Here is a 19,809-nt window from a genome sequence, read left to right as displayed (position 1 = left end):
GGCTCTTTTGTCTTAACTGCAGGGCAGTCCATGAGCAGAACAAAGAATTTTCCTCTCAGAAATAAAATTGGGCATCCACAAAGATAATCCTGAGATATTATGGTCTAGTGGTTTAAATAGTTTGAATAATACACTTTTTCGTTATGTTTAATCAAAAGTAGTTTCCTGTATGTGCATGTAATATTGATAAATGCACTATTGATACAAAAAAGCCTGTTCACAAGTAAATAAGACAAAAACAAACCATTATGGAAAAGTCAATATGAAAGCAAGAAAAGGATTTTTGTACCAGTCAGATATATACACCTAAAATAATTTTAAATTCTCCACTCTCCACAGTAGAGTCACTATCTAACTCTACTATCACAGTGGGACTCAATCCAATCAAATCATCTCCATTGTATAAGCACTACTAAAGTCAAGGCCATTCTTAATACATTGCTAGTTCACTGTTTTCTTTCCCATAAATTTGGAAGTGGCTTTTCTTATCCCAAATTTGCAAATGGATGTTTGTTGGTATTATTCTTTACTGAAAAAAGAACCGCAATGGACCTCATTTTCAAGAAAACGAACAAGAAATAATAGCAAGTAGATTTTTATATTCGAGTCTGTGGATAAACAGCAAAGTTTTTAAGGATGGTCTATCTCTATAGGGACTGCCCAAATATTTTGAAAACATATAATCTTACCATGTTCATAATAGTTAATACATAGTTGGTGACATCTTCATTTTTGTAGTAGTCCATCATCAAGGGATCAACCACAACCATAGTTTCCACATTGTGCTCCACTGATATAGATCGTCTTTTCCTCCTAGGCCCCTTTGACTGCTGATGTTGTTCCCATTTTTCTCTTTGGATTTCATCCTGATTATCTTCATAACAGAGAACATCAAAGAATTAGAACAAATACATGAAATGTTGCCTGTGGTACAATGACATATTTAAAAGCAAAATCCCAGTTTAAAGGTCATAATTGATCAGGCCTATTACAGGGTGTTCAAAATTGTCCTTGTGAAAACACAGTTTATTTTCTTACAAAAATCTGATCTAGTTAAAAAAAAAATCTTAGGCAGTTTCATCCCAGGCGTCAGTTTCACAAAAAGTCGTAAGTGAGAAATTGATCGTAAATCATGACGTCACAATGCTATTTTAGTTTATGACATCATTACTTATGATCAACTTTACACTTACGACTTTTTGTGAAATCGAGACCAGGGAAACAGAGGACAATATGAAAGTACAGCAGCAGAGGTGTCAATGATAAACATAGGTATGCCATGACATACTTAAAATTCATGCCAAAAATTTATATAAAAAAACAAGTTGTTAACACAACATCCATACCCCATTTTACATCAAGCTGTCTGAGTGGCATATTTATTTCTATCCAAATTTGTGTGTTAGCCCTCTGCCTTCCTATCACCACTTCTCCGTCTGTATATAATATGCCCTATAAATAGTCTTTTTAATATCAGCTACCTTTTTAAACTGTTACTAACCTTTTGCACTGCATGACGATTTTTCCTGAGTAGAATGAGTATTATGGAATTTCAATGGTAGGGATGAGTTATATATAATGTGAGGGTGTCCTCCACTGGTATCAGCAAGTCCTAATACTGGTTCAATAAAATATGCTACACTACTACTATGTACAAGTCCACGCTGTGAATGGAAAAGAGAAAGTTTTTTTTTAAATTGTGGGAGACCTCTACAGACAGGGGAATGAAACATGCGAGTCAGGCGGACTTGTATAATATACTAACAAGCCTCAGCAGACGAAATTATTTTTTCATTCATACTTCACTTGAATAAAGAGAACATCTGGAATACACAACTTAAAATTTGGTATTTGTTGCCATTTCCTTTCTTTTTGTTTTGTTTTTGTTTTGTTGTTTTTTATCGTTTGTTCGTTTCATTTTCCTTTGCTTTTTTGTTTTGTTTGGTTCTTATGTTGTATAGTGTGCATTTATTTAATTGATTTTAGAAGTCCCGTTGGTTGCAATCGTTATTCAACAGTTTTAGTTGGATCACAATTGATGTCGTTGTATGGAATATAACACTTACAGACATTAGTAAGGTGCATACAGTTAGTGTGCCCCACCGCGTAAAAAAAGTTTGGTAACTTCTTGTCCGACTAATAGTACCACTAAGATTTGCCAAAATTCCAAATTCTATATATTGTCAAAGGCATGCTTTACTAATAATTCTTGTCTTCTTTTTAACACGGTTATTTTTAATCTTATTAAAACAAGTTCTAATATATGTGTTTGTAACCCCTGCTGTACCAATCGGAATTCGGGTGCTAAACCTCTGGGATCAACAGATTGGCCATTACATAGCATCCTTTCATTTACTAGCTGAGGCTGAGCCCTTATGAAAATTATTCATCTTAAAATATGTCTAAACTCCCAAGATAAGCGCATTGGCACTACCATGATTACAAAATCTTTCTACGGTATCAAAAGTGTTTGGCAAATAACATCAAACCGTCAAATTGCCGTCTTAAAATGAAATGTCTTGCACTTTATAACGAGATTTGCGGTGATACATTTACAATTGAACTGATGTACATTGCATCTCATCTCGCTTCAAAGTTCTCTTTTTCGTCGACTCGGTTCTGAAAGAGTAACCTACCGACAAAACGGTCTTTCATAAATCACTATATTAACGACTGTCCCGCCCTACAGTATGTAAACTAAAGCAAAAAAAAAGAAAGATTTGTAACCTTATAATGTTTATGTATGCACCCATAGAGACAGGCGAGATCTGGACCACCAAGAATTAAAAATCAACTTGTCAAATACATTGCATTTTAATACACTACATAAGCAATAAAATTGCGGGGCATATGCTTTGGGTCAAACCACAGTATGTTTTATATAGAGGCACTGGATTTTTATCATTCATTAAAGAAACAATCGACTTTGATTTCAGAACTTAAATTCAAAAACATATCATTGTCTTTTTAAAACAAATTCAACCTAATATGATGACTGTAAGTGCTTTTTACTTTTTTTAAGTAGTCATTAATATTCATGTAAAATCTAGGATTTGGAGTATTGAAGGTGTTAACAAGAGTAATGGTAATGCAGAATGAGGCGAAACATGGAAATAAAAAAAACGGAAAATCAATATTTCCTGATTTTTTTTCCATCAACAACAAGCAAGTCAGTGTTGCATGGTGAAAGAAGGATTAGTTGGTGCAGATCTTTGGTGTAGTTGACCAAAAAATAACCAGTTACAGTACATTTTAAAACTCTTTACAAAATATTGACTGCAAGTTGTTTTCCAATTGCTGAAATATAGGAGTTACAAACTGCAAAAATAGTTTACAAAACGTCTCCGGGATCGATGTGCTTTAAATATATAATCGATTTTATTTTTAATGTATCAATATATCTAAAGAAAATTGTTATTTTAAGTCCTAATGACGTTGAAACTGAGTGCTTTTTAAAGACCTATGTGAAATTTATGTTACTGATATATTGATAGTACCTGAATGTATGAATGGGGCAACATGTATGTATGTGCTTCTAATTCAAAATTCATTCAATTGAGAGTTATACATTTAAAGTAAGAGACAAAAAATGATATGTCACACAGATACATGCATTAAACCAATACACTTAAATAGTACCAGTAAGGTTGTCAAATAATTATAATGTCATATAAAAATCCGAGCTATTACTGAAGGTACATGAAATACATCTATTATCGTTCAATCTTCGACGCTTTCAGAAGTGTTTCAATGTGAATATAAACCGAAATACATGAATGGGATTTACAAGTAGTACAAAACACACTCGAGAGACCTCATCGAAAATGACAGTAACCTTTTCAAAGTGTCGTAGAGTATAAAATGTACGATTTTAGTACCTGTCCTTTTAAGAATCGGGCAAATGGTGATCAATACATGTACAGAGAGTATGCATGAATTGTGTATTTTTTTCAAAAATGGATTCTGGGGTATGTTTGCTCTTTTCTTAAATGCACTTTAAACTACTTTACCCCAATCAAAACCTAACGCAATGTTTTCATATGTTTTACTGAGTTTTAGGTCATGTCTGATATTCACACTGATCTGTATTTAACTATCTCTGATTTTTCAACTTACATTGATTTGATTTTACACCCTGCTTGAACAAAAGGTACAATACGGAAAGCATCAACAAAGAAAACCATTCTTAATTCATGTATATATTCTCATTTGCACAATACGAGACAACCACTATTTCACAAGACTATTTTAATAGTAACTTCCCTTATTCTGAACCGTGAGATATTACATACTCAATTTAAGGGATTGAATCTTGAATTAAGATTTAAAACCATCTTTTGATGATGATTTCCATGGGTCTAATTTATTGAGAAAGTCATATAAAAATAAAAGTTGACCCATATCTCTGTATATAAAAGGAACCAGCGTGTAACAGTCTCTTTATAGAAACCACAAAGGCGAAGCTATATCTGGAGCGACGAAATTTCCCTGGGATAAGGTCTATAAAACATGCACTAAAAGTGTAAAGAACAATAAAACGTCAATACAGCTGCCCAGCCGTTAGTAGGACATACTCTGACCGAGTTCTTCGGCCAGGCATCCCGAAGGCTTGGCTCCGCTACCAACACCAGCTGGTTCTAGTAACCATTAACATCGACCGTGAGAGTCTTGTATTGGTATTCAAGGTCGTTTAAAACCCCTAATCATCATGATTTAAAAAGAAGAGCAGAGAATAGCCTGAAACTACCCCTGTTTCATTTTCTGGATCGATACTCCCCCTTTTATACATTTCTGGGTCCGCTCCTGGAGGAGCTATTGCCGTTATATTACAGTAGATTTATAACTTCACACTGTATGCCTCCTCATGATATGTAACCTCAATATAACGGGGAAAAATCTAATTTCTTCATGATAAGAGTTGCATATCTTCAACATGTATTTTAAAAACAATGTGCAAAGTTTGAAAAATATTTGGTTTGGTGCGTTTAATTTGATTTACAGATTACACTAAGTAGGTACCCACTAGGCATGACGGACGGACGGGCTGTCCTGCAGCGGTAGGTGAATTATGGGATTTGCTATAGACTGATAATGGATTTTTTCGTAAAACTAAGATGAGTGCTGCTAATATACGGTCTATATTGCTGTTGAAAGCAAACATACTAATCCAAAATCTAAGAATATCTTATACCTTTTAAAAGTTTTGGAATATTTGAACTATGATTCAAAAATAATATTGTGAAATTAGTTCTTTAACAGCTGTGGATTAACTGTCGGACACAACATAAATATTTGACCTAGTCTATTCAATGTCTTCACATACTTCAAATATTGGGTTGATTTAAGAACGAAAATATCATCAATTCATTAACATCTGGCGGATATAAGGGAAATGTCACGTATATTAGATGTACTATATGTAATGTCTCTATAAAAACAGAACAACCTTTGGTTTTATGCAGTAAATGTCGAGTTGTGCTACATCAGGTAACAAAATTTTGACGAATCAGCGTAAGCCAGTTTTACAGACTATGAAAGATCCGATTGTTAGGTTGACTTTTAGGTATATATCATATCGAAGATATTTTAAAAGATAACCACAATTTTGAGAAAGCAACTAACGAACATATTCGAGGTTGACAGAATATAACATAGTACATGCATGTAATTGCCGATCTCATGTAGACTATAGAGTGTCACATGCAGTTAAAGTTGGAACTACAAATTCCGGAACAAACTAGGGACAAGCACGTAGAAGACATGCGCACCTTTGGTCGGTCTGTTAACTTAGAATTGAGTAAAATGCACAAGCACTGAACGACAAATCTGTGCCAAGTTGACCTAGCTCTGTGTAGAGTTTAACAACAGTATTGTTCGTATGATAACCATTGGCATCTTTTGGTCAAAATAAAATGCTGAATACATGTACATGTAACTATTTCATGTGACGTCAAATTGAAATTTAAGATAGGACAGGGATAATTAGGCAAATTAAAAAGATGAATGTTGTTTCCTGTTAAATTTACCTTACCTATTTCATCTATTCGAATCCAAAAATAGTGTATCTTTAATATAAGGTATTTTTTTTAGGGGGGGAGGGGACATTTTGCATTAGCGCTGTTCAAGTCAGAATGCTCCTCCCTAAGACTAAATGTAGAAAAAACCTACCTCTCTACTCTATTTTTTTTTCAAAGATGTTTTAAGAAACACATATAACTTTTATTTTTATTTTATTTTACTTCATTTTGATCATTTTATTAATTTGTTGTTGTTGTTTTGACCTTAGAAGACATATTTTTTTCTCTCGTGAAGAGCACCATACATCATCCTGCCTCTATATCAATAAGGGTCAAATTTATTCGTGTTTGTCGTATTTATCAAAACATTGTATTAAACTGTATTAAGTTTATCGAACTTTATCGTTCGAATAATTAAAGGAGTAAAATTATGCGATCTCCCATGGCATCTCATATATGTAAAATTGTAACGAAATTGACCTCCCCTGAGCAAAGAAATTTTACTTCATTGCAAAATACCTCTAGCTTGTTTTGATCTTATCTTGACTATATATTTTACCTACTGTGTCCTGATGGAATGCAAGCATTGTTTAAAAAATCGTTGAGAGAAATTTAAGACCATTAACATTAAGCAGATGCAGTATTGTTTCAGGCACCTGTCATTGTGAAGTCGCACTGCTAAATGTGTTATGTCAATTCTCATTTCAGCGCTTTTGTTACGTGTTTGAGCTAAACAAAGTGGTTATCATCATGCAAGGAAAGAGTTTTTACCAATATCAACAACTGTTGTTCGGAAAATAAATTATTCGGCAAATTTTCACATAAAAGCTACATGAATGAAGATAATCAGATATGATTATTTCAGAACAATTAGTAAAATTGAATTTATTTCAGGTCAACAGAAAAATCTGCTCAGTTCGATTATTTTCTAAGATTCAGAACTTTTGAAATTCGTCTCCTCTGGTAATAGCCCAGTGTGGAACTTACCCGACCTGACAAGTCGATCACATTGATAAAATTTACTTATCTAATCTAACACAAGTCTAATCGATACTACTGATTTGTGTTTAATCTATAAGTGATCGATGATTATGATGATTTTTTTCGATTGGTGAACGATAACCCAATGATTCATTCAAAATTGATCGTTTACCTGTCGATGGGTGATCATGCAATGACAATTTATACTGAATTACTAGGTCAGCTCTTTTACTTCTACATCCAAAATCTTCATCGGGTAAAATATTAAAAAATACTCACCAGTCCATTACAAATTTCTAATGCTACTTTACTTGATTCGTCACCAACAATTTGTCCTGTATAGTGACAATTCAAGCTGTCCTCATAACGTCTGAACACAGAATCTGTCACATTTTTATACGAATTTGTCCTCCGTTCTATCAACAAGGAGGGACTTATGAATCTCTTATTTGGTTCCAATTGGAGCAGGACTTCTGAACTGTCAACGTTTATCTTATAATGAACTTTATCCCCATGACGACCATCAACACTCCTCTTATTCCGATGAGGACTTAAAATGTTTGATATGTGAGATCCACTTCGAGTGACACGAGTTGGAATAGAGATCTGGTACTGGTCCAAGTTCTTGATGAATGATGCTGGAAAATGAAAAGTTAAGTATTTTTAAAATTACACTAAGTGTTGGAGGCAGAAGATCGCAATATTTCATTTGGCAAGAGAAGAAAATTCGATTGACACATTTATATTTGTTCTTTGCCTCGTTTCGCTCTGTCTTTAATTCTATATACGCACTCCTAAACTGAATTCATAGACCTGCTCTTGATTGCGATTGCAATGCTGAATAAAAAAAAATTTTCATATCGGCCTTACATGGGCAAGTAATGGTAATTCGAAATTCATATGAATCGAGTTTCACGTGTAATTCATATTAACTTCACATACAATTCATCTGAACTTCACGTGAAATCAATATAATTTTCACGTGAACTTTACGAGAAAAATTCGCGTGAAATTCACGTCAAGACTCTATTCACACGAAATAAACGTGTACTCTATCACAAATTCATGTGAAAACAAGGTGAAAAATTTTGCCTGTGCAGTTTGAACTATGGTGTCCCTGTATGAACTTGTCATGCTATGCATACTTATGACATGTACTTCTGATATTCTTAATTTGGTAAATTTAATCTGATAAAAATAAATTAAGTAGATCTTGTTGAGTGCGCCTTATCAACGGGATACTGAAAATGAAAGACCTGCTTAGAACTAGAAAATGTGTCGACAGGACATGGGTGCATCCGCTTTGCAATGTCTGAGTAGAACCACAAGTTGTCGTATATATATTGCAACGCTTAAGAGGTATATATATATATAGACAGATCTAAAAAGAGGGTGGGTTCCGAACCCCGTTTAGCGCGAAAAGTTTGATTGACTATTAAAAAATCGATATAATTGGAGTTGGGACCCTTTACGCTAATCAACCCCTTTTAGAATTCTGGATCCGGCGGGACCAATAATGTTGTTGGTTTTCAGAACAGACGATAGTGTTATTATACCTCCACAAATTATCACGTTAACGAAATGGATTATGTCCATGAGAAGGTGACGGTCTATTAGAGTTCACGTGTAAAAATTGTACATGCTTTATTATCTCCATTTGTGCTTTGAGAACATTAGACGAACAAGCAAAGAATTAAAACATCATACAAATATTTCTATCAAACCGACTCAAATTGAGTTTCATTTGAAAAGTATGTTATAATTGCAAAATTAGAATGAAATATAAGATGTCTAAATGGGTTTGACATCGATACTTAATCAGTTATACTTAATGTGCTTCTTTGTCGCGAGTTATAACGTAAAACGAAACTATATATCCTTATTTCAAAAGCAAACTCCTTGACCGGGAGTATATATGATACAAATATTTTAATACATTGCTCTTTTGATGATCAAACAGGGCATTCAAATAATAGACCTTATTGTGAGAAATAAACTGAATGGGGTAATTAAAAATCCTAACTATATGCGAAGTGATCTTAAGAATATAAGTAACTGCAAGTTAGTACAAAGCAATTAAGATAACTTCGGGGTATATATCAAAAGCGCATGCACAGTTCGCATATAAACATTCTATTTTCCGAAGCGAAATTCATATTTAATGCGCGCGTGCAACCACATTAGAATTAGATAATAAATGTGCGTCTCACAAACGTTTCGTTGAGAATTTTATATGTAATTCATTTGAAATTGTAGAACAGTCAATCCGTACCCTTTCAAGAATAAAACTGCTGAAAGTTGTGGCTTGTTTAAAAATATTATTCCGTAAACCGCTTTTGAAGATTCAGCAGTGAAAATACACGCGCATCCGTCTTCTGGTTCAGGGAATGTGCTTTGAGAAAATTTACATCCAGGAATGAGATACATTATAATAAATAAGGGAAACAGTTATAATGTTTTTGCAGGATATTTTCAATGACTGACAAACAATGTTGTAAAATGGCTTTATATGCATACGCATAATCGACGCACAGAGACAACACCGTGTTCGCATGGGAAGTATCGCACTGACTAAGTCATCTGGGCAGGAACAATTATAAACTGATTGTAAACTTTTCTAATCTTTAAGAAGTAGCACAATTATGACAATCTATTACAGATTACTTGTCAGTAACTAACATAGGAAGTAAGACAATCCAATTTCAAAGTCAATTTGATTGAAATTGAACTTTTCAACTCGCTTCTTGTGACTGATCCTACATATAATCTAAGCTTATGTAAGCAGTATTCTTACACAAACACAATCAGGTTATGGCCTAGCACCAAACCAAATAATATCGAAGCATTAAGAAATAGCATTGCAATCTTTTCTTTAAAGCAAATATCATTTTATGATAAGAAGTACTCTTAAAGTTACTTTTACCAAGTGCAGTTGGGGTTGCGTCAAAGTGGGGACTAAATAATTGAGGAAAGTCATAGGTTTTAAGCCCCCGATATCAAACACCAATATATTTCTGGTAAGGCAGATGCACGTACAGTACTTTTATGGGGTAAATTTTCCATAATGTGGTATATGGTGATGGGGAATGGGGATTTTTAATGGGGAGAACCGGGGGAGAATGGGGAGAGAGTTTCAATACTTATTTGATATTTAATTAAGTTAAAACAATTGTTAAAAACCGATGAAGAATTTAAAAATACAAAATTCAAGTAGATAATGTAATTATATCATAAAGGTAAATGTAATGAGGATTTGGAATGTATCTATGGGAAATGGGAATGACGACAACAGCGAAGGAAGGGGTGTTATATGGTGTCGTGGGACTTTTTACCATTCAAGAGCTGTAGTGGCAGATCCAGGGGGGGTACTGGGGGTATCACCCCGTTTTTATTGGAAATTTGTCATTTTCATGCGTAAAATTGACAAAAAAATGGGAAATTATGTCCTAGCACCTCCTTTCTGAGAAACCCCGGATGACACCCTCCTTTCCAAAGTGTCTGGATCCGCCCCGAAACTATACATGTCTATTCGATTTTAAAATGCTACTCGCTACATACAACGCTTAAATATCAGGAGATGGTCAACTTCCTCAGACTTCTAGAAACAAAGTGGGCACTATTTGCAAAACAATTATTGATTACAAAGATAAACTCTAAACTCTAAAGGTCTGATAATATGAACCGAAAAACCCGGAAAAAAGACCAAGTTCGTGACCTAACAATATTTTATTAAAAGATGATAACTTAATCATTGACGGTAATGTATTATTCTAATATCTGCATTGCAATGTCATCTTAATTACATGATCAGTTTTATTACCACTAGAACAAATAATGATTGTGTTTAGCCTCAAGGACGAGGTTAATATCTGTTTTGATTCGAAAAAGCCATTTATTCATCTTTGGACGATGATTGATAGATCGGAAAACAATATTTAATCGATAAGTAATGTCTGCGACTGCCGCTGATATCAGGTAATGATAGAAGAGGTAGCCAAATATTTTTATTTCTGATCCATTAATTCTACGTATTTCTGGAAGATAAGCTCTGTCAGGAAGAACAATTTTTGACTATTATATTATATCTTTGGAGTGTTGCAGACTCGTAGCACGTATAATTGCTATGATTTGCATTTTCAGACAACATTGGCTTTATTTTTTTAACATTAGCTTTATGCACGCAGATTAAGTTAGAAACCATTGGTCTCTAAAGCAGATAACATAAAAATGGGTGTATTCAAGGCTATTCAATTAAAGGCCTGACATAATCTTATGGAAACGACCGTGTGAGAGATATTGCCGGGTAAGACATCGAAACTGAAGTAAGCAAAAAATATATGCATTTAAATGATCAATAGCAAGAAGCAAATAAAAACAAAATCTAGTATACAAGAGATTTAAAAAAAAAATAAGAAAGATACACGAGCACTCTTAGGTACTATAAATTTAAATAATGGGCCACGTGCATCCGACTTCTTACCAGACAGAGAGCATGGACCGGGTCCATCTGTAGAGTAGGCGTTCTCTGCTTTGCTAGAAACACCAGTCAAGTAGGATAGTTCGTTGTACGCCGTGTGTATCTATTTTGTAGCTACATGTATCTCTAGTACAAATTTTCATTTTTCTTCATATTTTTTTTTAATATGACAATCTTTTTTCCCAATATGAATAAGAAGTTTTTGCAGTAAAGCAACTGTACAGCCCGCATTTTCATGACATGTAAATCGACCGACATTCACCCATCTATAAAGGTCACCCATTTATCAACCCTTTTCCAGTTGGAAGTGTCTAGGAAAGTGAATAGCGATAATTTCTGATTTTCGATATATAATAAGTTCTACTTACACATTTGCTTACCTTTTTGCTTTACAACAACTTCACAAAAATAATAATTAACTGACGCATCATTAAACATGTTTCACACAATCTTTCAACAGTTTCGATTACCGATCAATCAAGATGTCAGGAAAGGTTGAATGTCGATCAAGAAGCTTATACTAAAGACAATTGATCGCTGTTGGAAATTTGATCAATGATCGATTACTGATTATCAAGATCTGAATTATTGTTGGTTAAAAGACATCGACGTGGATGACCGACGACAGTCGTTTATATTAAAGCTTGGTAGTACATGTGTTCATCAATGACGAATGGTTGGTTTGAAGTTTGAATACCATGTCTGAAAAAATATTGCTCTGAGGATGCTCAATCAATCGAACAATTAAGTTAAAAGTATATAGACATGTTTCAGACACACAAAAAAGAAGGACGTAAAGGAATGTATCAGAAACAATTATGATACAATTTATATTTATGGACAAATTATGCTTTGGGGGTCTTTATATTTAGTTATGTATGCAATTAATCTTCGGAGATTAGATTACAACGACCTCAATAAATCTCGTTAATGGGAACCTTAAACGAATTCTCTTCGATTGCAGAGCCGGAAAGATGTACAAAAATTATGCAACTTTTGTTACTATTTTATATTTCATATCAATGCGCAACTGGAATTTTTATACGCAACTACAATGTTCTTTAATCAAATGTTTCACGTATTTGGCAAGGTACTTGATTGAGATTATTTCGACATGCATTGTAACTCAACTGGTTTATAGACTAACTTAATCTTATTGTACTTCATACATGTATAACACATGTATTAATACCTTTGGCTATGTGATTTGAATCATAAGTGAGTTCAGTCGCGAAAGTGAAAGACGGAACGAAGGAATCCATTTTAATATCCCACTTTTTAGATGTGAGTTATTGCATATACTATTGTCCGCCCGTCCGTCTTACGTTATAAGTTTGGTACAGCGTCTGTGTTAAGGATGAATGCTACGTTTTGTATTTCGTTGTTTTGTGAACGGCTGTGGAATTCTTTCACTGAAAACAGGGGATATGGGTATCACGTGTTCCATCATCTTTGTTGATATGCAAATAGGGTTCACTAGGACAGCTCTAATGTATTAAATCTGATTTTTCGATATAATAAGAAAACTTGACGTCCATTCATATGCAGATCTGACATTCTTTATTTTGTTTTGCTTTGTTTTAGTTTTTTTTCTTCATCGGCGTCAAATCCCAAAGTTTTAACAGGGGCAAAGTTCATGCTGTAAACCAAAACAGATTAACGCTAACTTTGCATAACAAAGTATCCAAGTCTTCCCATATGTTAAATTCTTGTGTGTTTTTTCAAAGCAAAACTACGAATATTTGTCCTTCAGATATGACAAGAACGCCAATGATAAATGAAGCTTATAAAATAAAAAGATGAAAGTACATTGTTACGTCAAATCTGTCTTTTAAATTATATCTTACGTTACTTTAAACAAAATATTGTCAAATAGCACGCTACATCAATTACTTCAGTCTGACCGCAATAAAAGTCAGGCATGAGACAATCTTTTATCATTGAACTAGTAATGATGATGCAGTTTTTTTGTTTTTTGTTTTTTGTTTTTTGTTTTGTTTTTTTTGTATGTTTGTTTGTTTGTCTGTTTGTTTGTTTTGTTTTTTTTTCCTTTCATAATTAAACCATACTGCATTCTACATAGTTCTACGAACCAACATTGGCAAAACAACTAGTTTTTAATTAGAAAAGGAGGAGAAAACGCATCACAAAAGGGCGTTTCACAGGAAAAGGAGGCGTCTAATTCATAATAGCACCGCAAACCACAGTCTGAGTCCACACACTCCCTCGATCAAGAAATAAGTGCGATAAGAAATCAATTGAGTTATTATGTACGCATTATAAAGGCTTTTGAATATTCTTAAATTTTATAAACTCTTTTAAGGGTGTTAGAGCTGGAACAAGTACCGGTCTATAACAGTGTAAATTGCAAAGCCATGCTAATGTAAATACAGTCAGTAGGATTTTGCCTTTCATTAATATACAGGCCATCTAAATAACAAACAATCGTGTTTTATTTCAGGTCAAAATTGATACCAAAATATCCTTCATGATATTACTTTCAAAAACAGTTTATTGTGCATTTTTGTCTAAAATGAAAAAATGGAATTTTGCCAGATGTTTATAAAGACTAGCATCGAAATAATAAGAGTTTCTTGTTTATAATTGTCACAATCTATTGTGCTTCAATTGCACAGGTGTGAAGAAGCGCACAGTGGTGCACATTTTTGGCATGGCTAGGTGCCGTTCAAATACAAATATGTTGTGTGTATGCACATCTGTCAAGGCGTAATGCACATCCGACCGAGATCTTAAGCAATAAATGACGGGATTTATGGAAGGCCAGACAGGATTATACATTGTGCATTTTCCATGAATTTGAACTTCGGTGATAAGTCTGAAGCTTTAAAGCCGCCCAATCGCAATTTATTACTCATTCTGATGTCAAAAAGTGACAATAGGGATTATAAATTAAATGATTTTTAAACAAATAATATTTTTACAGAAAAAATAAAATATGGTGCCTGGAGGCTACAAAGCATCATAAGCCAGTCTCCGCGTAGTGGATGTTATTAATTATTTTATATACTTAACATTTAATGACTATTTAGAAATCAGGACTTGTTATTCATTGAGGATACCGATCACATTTGAAAAGGGAAAATAAAAGAGGGGCTATTTTAAGGTGTAGACCTAAATTTGGTAAACGAAATTAGCCCGAAGTATGAGATAACTATTATTTAATTACTACAAATGACAATTTTACTGATTTCCTTTATCAATCATTCATGTATGTAATATATATTACGTGATTATGTGAGTATGTCGCTCCATACCTGATGATAAATTAATGCATCTAATTCCACAGTTTTCTTGCATCACTCTCAGTCTGGTTCTGTGCACTCGACATGCATGTGGTAATTCGTTTATAAATTGTTTTATATACGTCAATTGATCTAAATATCATTTCAATATGTGCAAATATATCGTACGAGACTGATTATTATTAATACAATAAAAGACAAAACAAAATTATGGGACGCCACAATATCATTATTAATTTTATTATAAAAATCGGTAGACATCTGTACCGAGTGATGCTGGAAGCAAATCATATGATGAATTTTTTTCGTGTTTGTGTCCATTAGACTTCAAAACCATGTTGACGATAATGAGTTGATGGAATTGCCATGATATATGATGTCACAAAACCAGCACGAAGTTGCGATTTTTTTCGATCGGAGGGTTAAACAACCGATCTGGATATAGGGTCCAAGTTTGGAACAGGGTTCCTGATACCATTGTCGGTTTCCCCTAGTTCGGGTTTCATAGTAGTTATTACGTTTTACGTCGTCATCGCCCCGTGCGGGTCCGGGTGTCAAAAGAATAGTCCCGCAGCAGCACTAAGCTTGTCGTAAGAGGCGACTAAATAGTAGTCAGAACCCTGACCGGGAGCTAGGGCCCTCTGCCCACAGAGCAACTGGGTTATGTGCCCCAGGTGGTGGAATGGGATACCCCTGGCATGTTTCATGCTGGGGTCGTCAGGCCATAATACGGAAAACCTGACCACAAACAAAAAAAAGTGGTGCAACATGTTGGGAAAGATTCACGTTCCTCTGACGTAAAAGAACGCTTCTGTGGTATTCTCTCGGAGTAGGAACCATTGGGCTCCGCCACAGGAGGCTAAATTGCCCGATCCTCTCCCTATTTCCAGTAGCAATCAAAATTTGTCGACCCCCATTATCCTGGTGTCCCATCCGATTTTCCATTTCATCATCATTTCATGTCCATCGCCTAAATATAGCTGAAATATTGCTGCTCGGGTGTTAAACCCAAACAATCAATCAATCAATACGTCGTCATCATTACAACAATGTCAGGCTTGTAGCAATGTTGAATTTCCTTAAATTGGTCCAACGTTTCCATTTAACAGATCTGCGAAGTAAGTTAAACTATAACCCGTTGTCATAAACTGCTGTAAGATCGAAGTTGTTCGTTTTCTAATTTGTTATTAAAGGTAGCTATAAATGTCTTTTCCCAGTGAAATGTCGGTCAAAAGTCCTGTGCCCAATCTAACATAAGATGTCTATTTTGTCACTACTATATCTCATTGCTTTGATCTATTTCTAAATTGTAGGGTTCTTTCGAGTGACTTTGATAAATTATAGTGTCATTTATGTGTTTAAATAGAAAATTATAAGACCTGCGTAAATTTCAAAAAGTTGACTACTATTTACTTAGATAATGGTACGTTTTAGTTATAAAAATATCAGACATTTTTTTACCGACCTTACAGACAATAAAAGATTTTGGTCTAATTTCTTAAGTTCCAGTCAATGAATTAAAAAAAGGGGTCCTAGGCTATCATTTACTCATTTTTGTCTAATTCTGCGCAAAATTAACAAACTTTCCACCTGAAATTGCCATTGGCTACACGTATTCTCAATGTTTTGATAATTAAGGCAAATTTTTACTGGTCATATTATTGTTTGCAATGCTCCAAAGGGCATGCATATTAACCATATCAAGGAGTTCCAAGACATAACCACTGAATTCTGAATACGCCAATATACGTACACTAAGTACATTCCTTCATTATTACACACAGAACTGAGACTTCCATCTTATCAAACAACAGCTAACATTTGCTATAATAAAAAAAGAAGCCTTGTGAAGTATCTCTCCACATCTTAAAACGATAAATGCAACAATACCCTAAGTATCACGAAATCTTCAGTATCTCGCATGCACTCAAAAGAAACACCCAAAAAGCCAAGACGACGATGACTCAACCGTTTAATTGCAAATTATGCTTGGGCATGTTTGGTTGTTTTAATAACGGTAATTATCGCAAATGTTTGTAGTTATTGTATGGGAGAAAAAAACAACCAGCACCAACAAGAATTCACATTCTTGTTCTATTCTATAATAAATGACATCTTTACAGCATAATAGAGCACACCTTTCATGTGTCAGGTGGCATGCGACTTACACAACATGATAAATGGTGTCATTAAGCTAATTATCAATTATGCAGCAGGGAAAACTCGACTCTGAAGCTTGTGCAAGCACTGTCATACTGCATGTACTAGTAACATGCATCACACGCGCAATTCTTTAGTATTATGACATGAGGAAATTAATGCTGTGCTTTTTATTGCAAAACAAACAAATGTTTTCTTAATCAAACAAGCCGGTTACTGGGATGCGTAATTGATGAAAACGGAAAACACGATCTGCATCTGTGATCTCCATTTTCTATGACGCCCATTGTATCGTTGTGCATAATCTTGTAAATTCATGACGGAATAATTTGTTTTCAAAATTATTCAGAAAGTTATTTTGTTCTAAACATGTTGAGTGCAAATTCCCAAAACACAAGGTTTCTCTCACACTTCTTAACTGTCGCATCTTTGTACAATACATAGTAAAACATACTTTTTTCTATTTAATGATATATTGTGATAAACTGCCTTTAACTTTTCAAAGTCTATATCAATGGGCATATATCGTTCTTTTGAAATGAATTCATTCATAGTTCTTGCATGATATACATGTATCAACAATTAACATCGATTATATTAAAATTACGTAATATTTCAGTGTCAAAATAAGTAGCGAACTGAAAACAAAAACAAAATCTTTAACACTTCTTGAAATTCGTGGTTTCTGTAGACTTACTGTCGGAAGTTCCACGATTGTTACGTACGCGCAGATACTGCTGGCAACATTTCACTAATGACTACGCTGACGCTTCACCAATAAACTAAATTTGCGTCCAACAAATCCATGAGTGATAACTGCCAATTTTCAATATAAATCAAAAAGAGCTTGTGTCTTTCCCATGAAATGAACACCTTAATTAAATCAGTTTCAAAATGTCACGAGAACATACATGGGCATGTTAGTATTTTGTTTGACTTTGCTTGTACACGAAGTAAAAAAGAACTACCTCCTCTTGCGCACAGCCTCTAGATAAATCTTAGGTCATATTCCCACTCTTACGCTTGAAACCATGGGTCTTATTCCCACGCTTACGCTTGACGCTGGCCAAATCAGATGTGTTAAATTATTTTTTTTCATGTTTATGCAATCCATGCACATTAATTCTCTTCGTTAAAAGGCCTTGAACCTTTTTGGGGCTTGAGCTACAATCTATTTATATCACCTGAAACTTTTATCTATTTTGTGAATTGTCACTCCGTCGCTTTCGGCCAACAAAGGCATCTTAATGAGCCACATTTATTTAAAACAATCCCACAAATCCAGCCTTGTTAGTATTATTCGACTATAATTAATCTTTCACTACAACAAATCAGACAGGTGCGACGTTAAAAAGTACAAAACAAAAGATATTTTGTTACAATCAATTAATTTCCTTACATTCCTTGTAACACGTCAATTTAAATAGTAAGACAAATTCCCTCCACATTGCTTGTGACTTGTCATTTAGAAATGGAATAACAGATTGATATACATGGCTTTAGAAATGAACTTGGCTTATGTTAGCCTAAGGGGTCGCCATCTGAAGCGCTGTAAAGTGCGATAGTTTGTTTTGAAAATTTTTCCTTGTACCAAAACGTAAACACTGGAAATAGCATACCACTTGCCATGGTTCCAACAACAAGAGGAAGATTGGGTAAAAAATATATAAAAAGTTGACTTTGCTTTACGGTATATTTACTTATCATAGCTTCTCCGTCTCCAAACTTATTTCCCTACAAATAACACCCGTTTACAATCGAACAGGGAATTTTAGGTTACAGACCTACGCAGAAATTACCCCTGTTCCTCATAGTGCTGTGAAAAAAGTTCTCATCTCATTTGAAAAATTTAAACAGTTTCTGAAAGGAAAACATTTCTGTACATTTTATAGGTGCATTTTGCTTCTTGTGATGTGAAGCCTAATCTCCGTAATGATTTCTAAATATACCCCTATCTTGTGAAAATACTGGGATTTCCCATGCTACTTATAGACACTTCACTTCCGGTGACCAGTACTGCACTGCAAGTCTGCTAACCCCACATGCCATTCTGAGGATTGTGAGCTGACATATGTAGAATCATGCTGATATATAGTCCTCTGCAGGTTAAAGTTAAGGTAAAGTCCAGAGAAGCCATTGAATATTGTGAAATTAGCATAGAAGCCTATGGGAAGTGGAATTAGTGGTTTTTAGCTTTAAATAAATGCGCGCATCGTGTATAAGTAGTATGGCGAGGGATCATTCCAACAAAATATTAAATACCACACACACACACACACACACACAACACATACACATACACACAAAATACCCCAAAACCAAAAAAAGTAACAGAGAAATACTAAGTTTTAAAAGGGTCATCCACATGACTTCTTTTTTTTTTTTGCAGATTTCCGTAAATCTCGAAAAAACAAGCTTCACGCTGAACTCAATCGCACTAAAATTAAGTAGGAAACCGACTCAAGTATTAAGAAAAACTTGTTTTGAATCTCACCATGTGATCGACAGACGTCTTATTAATCCAAGAAATTGGAAAGCTCATACGTCATCTTTTATATCATCTATCCAAGCATCAACGATCTAAATCGATGAGACTTGAAATCAATGTGTTACGATTGAAATGAATTACCTTATACTTTATATCAAACGAGTGCAAACAAAACCTCGACAAAACAAGAGATTCTGTCAATTCGATTCAGACAAATTGGATGAAAAGCGTGCAAAATCATTTCTCTTTTTATATCTTTTTTCAGATTAGGATGTGTTTATAATATGAGAAAGGTGTAACCTGTAGAGGAACGACGTTAAATATATTGATGTTTTATGCCCTTTACAGTTTTAGATTAACTTAATTTTTTTTTCTTCATAAGTTTACAATTTTTTTTTTGCGAATTATGAACATTTTGTTATT

The 19,809-nt window shown here is 34.2% G+C and overlaps 1 protein-coding gene across 1 annotated transcript in view; it reads right to left on the bottom strand.

Annotated features, from left to right (window-relative positions):
• The window catches only part of LOC148621394 (A disintegrin and metalloproteinase with thrombospondin motifs 6-like), a 53,907-nt gene that overhangs the window by 31,027 nt on the left and 3,071 nt on the right, over positions 1–19,809 (bottom strand). The window contains exons 2-4 of the mRNA XM_088575722.1: positions 7,278–7,636; positions 1,502–1,664; positions 690–874 (exon numbers count right to left, since the gene is read on the bottom strand). Of these exons, the coding sequence (XP_088431848.1) occupies positions 690–874; positions 1,502–1,664; positions 7,278–7,636 (707 nt within the window). The remainder of the gene's footprint in view (positions 1–689; positions 875–1,501; positions 1,665–7,277; positions 7,637–19,809) is intronic.

The sequence above is a fragment of the Perna viridis genome, chromosome 3, assembly GCF_037379345.1.
Source record: "Perna viridis isolate PV_CMFRI_1.1 ecotype Kerala chromosome 3, ASM3737934v1, whole genome shotgun sequence".
In the NCBI taxonomy this organism is placed as follows: domain Eukaryota; kingdom Metazoa; phylum Mollusca; class Bivalvia; order Mytilida; family Mytilidae; genus Perna; species Perna viridis.
This window is presented reverse-complemented; position numbering and strand designations above follow the sequence as displayed.